Genomic DNA, 6,143 nt, shown 5'->3' on the forward strand with positions numbered 1-6,143 from the left:
CCTTCCTTCCTTTCTCCCTCCATCCTCCTTCCCTCCCTCTCTTCTTCCTTCCTTCCTTCCTTTCTCCCTCCCTCCCTCCCTCCTTTCCCTCCCATTTCACAGTGCCAGCCACTCTCCAGAACATGGTGTGCGTGTCAGGGAGAAGTGGCTGAAAGGGGACCCAGAAAGGCCCACGAGCTCTCAGCATGCACCCCAGTCCCCATCACAAGCAGCTGAGTCCTGGCGCCTCCCATTCCGTGGCCACAGGGCAGCCGGAAAGGAACTGGCCTTTTTGTCTGGGGTCAAGATCAGGGGACAGCCGCCACAGCTCTGGTTCCCAACATCGCTGGATTTTCTTTAGAAAAGCCCACGACGCCCACCAGATTAGCAGAAGAGAGGGGTGAGGCTGGTCCACTTGACAAGGAGAGACAGACCGGGGTGCTGGAAGGGGCCTTGGGCAGCCCTCTGTGGGCGACCCCCATTCAGACAGGCTGCGGGGATTCCCAGCCCCAGGCCTGGCTCCCTGCCCGGAGCACTTCCAGCTAACGGCTTGCCAGGAAGAAGACTCCTTATCAGTCTCAGGGGTGGGGCAGCTGGAACTTGGGGCCTCCGAGGCCCTGCTTCCAGCTGGGACCTCCAGTACCACTGGGTGAGCTTGGCCAACTCATTTCTCTTCTCTGAGCTTCCGTTTCCTCGTCTGCAAGATGAGGGATGGTGCTGGGAGGCCTCCAGCTCTGAGGTGCTAACATGGGACCCCATGCCCGCCCCAAACCCCAGTGCTCGGGCCCTAGCTGGGGTTGGGCAGCGAAGGTGGGGGCTGCAGAGGTGCTGTGCCCCAAACTCAACAGTGGCCTCCCGTTCTGTTCCGTGTTGCTGGGACCCATCCCCCGGGAGCCTCGACCCAGGAGGAGCAGCCCTGATCACCCCACTTTAGAGACGAGGGAGCTGGCTCGGACGGGCAAGGTGGCACCCAGCGCCCACAGCCAAGAAGCGGCAGAGCCAGGGACCTCCGAGGGCAGGCTCTCCGCTGGCCTTGGGCCCCCGACGGCCGTGTGTGGTAGACGTGGTGCCTGCCTCGCCCGGCACCTGCCACCTCTCTCCCTCCGATGGTGGCCCAGGCAGGGCAGGTGGTGGAGAGGAGGGGTGGGGGACAGAGATACCAGCTCAGCGCTGCGGTCGGCCGGGCCGGGCCAGGCTTGGACTCAGAGCCTCTTTCCTCTCTGTCCCGCTCACTACAGGCCCCCAGGGACTCAGCGGCCAGCCCTGGCGGGGGAGGGGGAGGGTGGTGGATGGGGCTGGGGCTGGGGATGGACAGCTGATTTTGGCGGGCAGGGGAGGGCACGGGGGTGCAGGGGCGGGGCTTCTGAACCTGAGGCGACTCCAGCTTCCCCCGGGCCCTGGCCAGAGCTCCATCTTGCCAGGTTTTGGAGGGGTAACTTGAGGAGCCAGCGGAGAGCTTTATCTTTGCCCCCGTGACGGGTGGCCAGTGGTTTCCTGCCAACAACTCCTGCTTCCGGAGGCCCAGCAGGGCCAGGCAGAGCCAGGAGGGGCAGCGGGGCTGGGCCTGGGTGGCCCCACCGGCCCCGCCCCGTCTATCTTTGGGAATTTATTTGTCCATGGGCGAGGCAGGCCTGCAGTCTCTTGCCTTCCAGGGGCCAAGAGCTGCTCCGACCGCCCCAGGCTTCTGCCTCCAACCCACACGTCTCCAGTGGACCCCTGGCTCCGGCCCTGTCCCCACCTGCACCGCCCCGCTCTTCCTCAGGGGCGGCGCAGCCCCCAGAAGCCCTGCCATCCACGTGGGTGTCAGCACCGGCTCCCGCTGAGAGCAGAGGCCGGGCAGGGGTGGGCTCTGAGCCCCCGCCAGTCTGCCATGGCGCGGCGGTTCCGGGCCGAGCTGGCCGCCTTCTTCTTCGAGTACGACACCCCCCGCATGGTGCTGGTGCGCAACAAGAAGGTGGGCGTCGTCTTCCGGCTGATCCAGCTGCTGGTCCTGGTCTATGTCGTGGGGTGAGTCCGGCGCCTCCCGCTGTCCCCGCCCCTGCCCCAGGCCTGTCCCCCAGGCCCCGAGACACCTTCTGACACACCAGGGAGGCCTCTTCCTCTCCAGCAGTGGAGGGGAAAAGCTGCCAGCTCACCAGAGGGGAAGCCCTGTCCGGGGCCTTTGGTGAACGGGAGGCAGAGTTGTGGGGTTTCGAGGAACCAGCTCAGTGTCGGGGTTCCTTTGAGGGGTGGCGTTCAGGGCCAGGGCCCACCAACCACAGCCACCGAGCCCTCCACCTCTGACCGCCTGCCAAACCATGCTGCCACGGACGCACAGGTCAGAGAGGGACAGGCTCTGCTGTCACCTTCCCGGCCTAAGTGAGGGGCATCCGGAGAGGTTTGAGGCCCCTGGGGCAGAGAAGCCTCCGCCGCCTGAAGGCCTGGTGCCTTCACGTTGGCATGTCAGGTAGAGGCCGGAGATCAGAGGTTCTGCTCCCTGGGATGACAGTTTCTTCCCGGGCATCTCTGGACCTGTCCCGCCCGGCCGGGATTGCAGTCAGAGGCAGCAGGGGCCGCTTCTGCAGTCCGGTGCTCCCGGGAGGCAGGCCTGGCCTGGCAGAGGCTGGCACACGTGGGTGTGCGCATGGACTCGGTGCCATGTGTGTTCACGGGGCTGGCTGCTCAAGTGTGGGGACCCCTGTGTGTGCATATGGTTGTGCCCATGTCTGCCCTGTGGCTGGTGCGTGTCCCCTGTGTGTGGTTCATCTTGTCCACTCACAGTGACTCTGCAGAGGGCTCCTGGAGGCCCCAGGGCCGCTGGCGGGGGCTCAGCCCCTGCTGGGGGCCTCAGGGTGCCCAGTAGCCCCTGCCTGACTCTGCCGTGTGATTCTGAGACTCGGTCTGCACATCATGTTTACCACGGTTCCAAACCAGAACTGCTAAATGGAGTCCAGGGCAGGCTGACCCAGGGCCCAAACAAGGACCTCAGCGTCCCAGTCCCCCTGAAACGAGTGGCTCCCAAAAGAGCCGTCCCTCTGCCCCCCTAGTCCCAGAAGCTCAGAGCTGGCCAGGTGCACCCAGGGCCAGGCCCCAGCCTTGGCCTCTCTCCTCTCTCATTCAGAAACCAATTTGACATCTGCGATGCTGTTTGAGCTTGTGAGGGAAACTGAGGCCCAGAGAGGCGCAGTGGGCCTTCCAGGTCCACCGCGAGTCAGCAGCACAGCCAGGGCTGGAGCTGAGCCAGCCCACAAGGGCACAGAGCCCCGTACACACCCTGACCCCCGGCCTCTGCAGGGCCTGCTCCTTCCTCGCCATCACAGGAGCTGGGATCCTTTCTAGCGGGCACTTATGACGGGATGCCAGGTGCAGGACGGGCCTCAGGTCCACCTAGCGGCACTCCTGACCCTCCCTGGAAGAGAGAGGCTGCCTGCTGAGGCCCAGCCCACCCTTGCTGGAAGAGGTGGGGGCGGGGGGCAGGGGGAAGGTTGTCCTCTCTCTGCCCCTGCGGCTCCCTAGTTCTGCTCTCAGATCTGCAGGTGTGAGGGGCTCCTGTGTGAGGGTCACAGGCTGTCAGGGTGGGAGCCCCCACCCCGTACACCCACCCCTCCCCCTCCACCATACCCCACCCCTCCCCAGCCACAGCCACAGCCTATGCCCCAAGCTGCCGCCCAGCCGGGAACCTAAACCTCCAGTGATGGGGACCTCACTACCGCCCTCCTGCCCGTCTTCCCTCCTAAGACTGTCTCATCAGCTTCCAGATGGCCGTGGCCCTTGTCGATGTCCGTGGAGCCTAGGGCCACAGGGGTCCAGCCAGGATCCCACAGCTGAGTACAGGATTTGAACTCACCCACCTGCAGGGCTCCAAAGTCAGCCTTGATATTCTGGAAAGAAGCATCCTCAGAGAGAGGGCACTGGCCTGCCTGAGTCACACAGCAGAGGGTGGAAGGAAGGCAGGGTCCTTCAACACCGACCCCAGAGCTCCAAGCCCAGCCTTCCAGCTCACGCGTGGGCTGTGGCTGCTGCTGTCCCTTGCGCCCTCGTCTGGCCACTGCCCAGTACTGCACTGACCTGTCAGCCAGGAACCCACAGCTGCAAACCCAACCCCTGACCCAGCCTGGACCTGGTCTTGGCATCTCAGACCTCAGCTTCCTAACCCGCCCCTGGGGCAGGGGTTGCAGGGGACCTCCCTAAAGGACACTCAGCTCAGCATGTGGCTGTTTCCTGGGGAGGGCTTTGCCTTCATGTCTGGTCCTGGGGGCATTGCCAGGGGATGGAAAGGAGCTTGAGAGAAGAGCCCAGGCCCCTGCATCCCAGAGACAGGGCACAGCCTGGGTCGGGGATGGGTGGACACAGACACCAACCTGGACAGAGGGCCAAACACCGGAGCACAGCTCAGACGAAGGGAGGGAGGCCCTGAGACTCAGAGATGGACAGTTACTGAGGCTGAGCAGAGAGGCTGAGACGCCAAGAACACAGACTCTGAGGAGGGAAACTGAGGCAGTGGTCTTTGCTAGGCATGCTCTTCCAGGAAATCCTGGGCAAGGGAGGACGTGAGTGGGCCTGATACCAGAAGGCTGGGCTGAGTTGAGCTGACCCTCTTTCCAGTTAAGATGGTCTCAGATAAGGCTGGGCACGGTGGTTCATGCCTATAATTCCAGCATTTTGGGAGGCTGAGGTGGGCAGATCACCTGAGGTCAGGAGTTCGAGACCAGCCTGACCAACATGGTGAAACCCTGTCTCTACTAAAAATACAAAAATTAGCTCCTGCCTGTAATCCCAGCACTTTGGGAGGCCAAGGTGAGCAGATCACTTGAGCTCAGGAGTTTTGAGCTCAGCCTGGCCAACATAAGGAGGCCCTGTATCTACAAAATAATACAACAAAACAAAATTAGCCAAGTGTGGTGACGTGTGCCTGCAGTCCCAGCTACTCAGGAGGCTGAGGTGGGAGGATCACCTGAGCCCGGGAAGTTGAGGCTGCAGTGAGCCATGATTGCGCCGGTGCACTCCAGCCTGGAGGACAGAGTGACATCTGTCTCAAAAATTAATAAATAATGGCCGGGCGTGGTGGCTCACGCCTGTAATCTCAGCACTTTGGGAGGCTGAGGCAGGCGGATCGCCTGAGGTCAGGAGTTCAAAACCAGCCTGGACAACATGGTGAAACCCTGTCTTATAAAAAGAATAAAAATAAAAATAAAATTATCTTAGCCATCGTAAGAGGGGGGAAGAAAAAGGGAAAAAAGAAAAAAAAATAAAATAATAATTAAAAACACAAATCGTTGGCCTGTGATTCAATTCCACATTCATTTAGTCATGCAATACACAGGTGTTTATTGAGCCCCTACTATGTGCCAAGCATTACTCTGGACAATAAAAATACAGATGCAAACAGAACAAAGATCCCGTAGTCAGGAAATAAATGCTCACATGCTCCTGGACTTGTCTGTAGGTTGCGTTGGGGCCTCAGGGTGGGCTCAGTTCTGAGCAGTCCTCCCAGGCCTGGCGTCTGGTCGTGCCCCTCCCCAAGGCCACTGCTGTCTGACAGCTCATGCCCCATGTGGTCAACTCCGGCCTGTGGTCCATGATCATACCCTGTGTCCCATCAGCCACCTGGCTGGGCCCCTCAGCCCGCGCCAGAGCTGCCCCCGCACCTGCCCCAGCTCCTCCAGCGTCTCAGCCTTCCTGCCACGATCGCTTCTGGGTCCTTTGATGAAAGCCGAGGGACGACAGGAGGACTGAGGGACCCAAAGAGTGTGGACATGACGGGGAGGGTGGCTGTGAGGACGCTGCCCAGGTGCCGAGCCTGGGCGATGGGGTGGGGCAGCACCATTCTCCATGATGAGGATGCAGGGGAACAAGTTCTAAAGAGATCAGTTTGGTCCAGTTGAGTTTCTGTTTGTATAGTGGTTAGTACTCGGCATTGAAATAATTTTGTAAGCCAGGCGCAGTGGCTCACACCTGTAATCCCAGCACTTTGGGAGGCCAAGGCAGGTGAATCACGAGGTCAGGAGTTCAAGACCAGCCCGGCCAACATGATGAAACCTGTCTTTATTAAAAATACGAAAACTAGCTGGGATTGGTGATGGGTGCTTATAATCCCAGCTACTCAGGAGGCTGAGGCATGAGAATCGCCTGAATCCAGGAGGTGGAGGTTGCAGTGAGCCAAAATCGTGTCACTGCACTTCAGC

General features: G+C 61.0%; 1 protein-coding gene across 1 annotated transcript in view; it reads left to right on the top strand.

Moving 5' to 3' along the window:
• Positions 1–1,390: 1,390 nt before the first annotated feature.
• Positions 1,391–6,143, top strand: part of P2RX1 (purinergic receptor P2X 1) — an 18,569-nt gene continuing 13,816 nt past the window's right edge. Inside the window, exon 1 of the mRNA XM_017512193.2 lies at positions 1,391–1,986. Within this exon, the coding sequence (XP_017367682.1) occupies positions 1,850–1,986 (137 nt within the window). The 5' untranslated portion in view covers positions 1,391–1,849. The remainder of the gene's footprint in view (positions 1,987–6,143) is intronic.

This window comes from Cebus imitator, unplaced genomic scaffold (genome assembly GCF_001604975.1).
Source record: "Cebus imitator isolate Cc_AM_T3 unplaced genomic scaffold, Cebus_imitator-1.0 Scaffold464, whole genome shotgun sequence".
NCBI lineage: Eukaryota > Metazoa > Chordata > Mammalia > Primates > Cebidae > Cebus > Cebus imitator.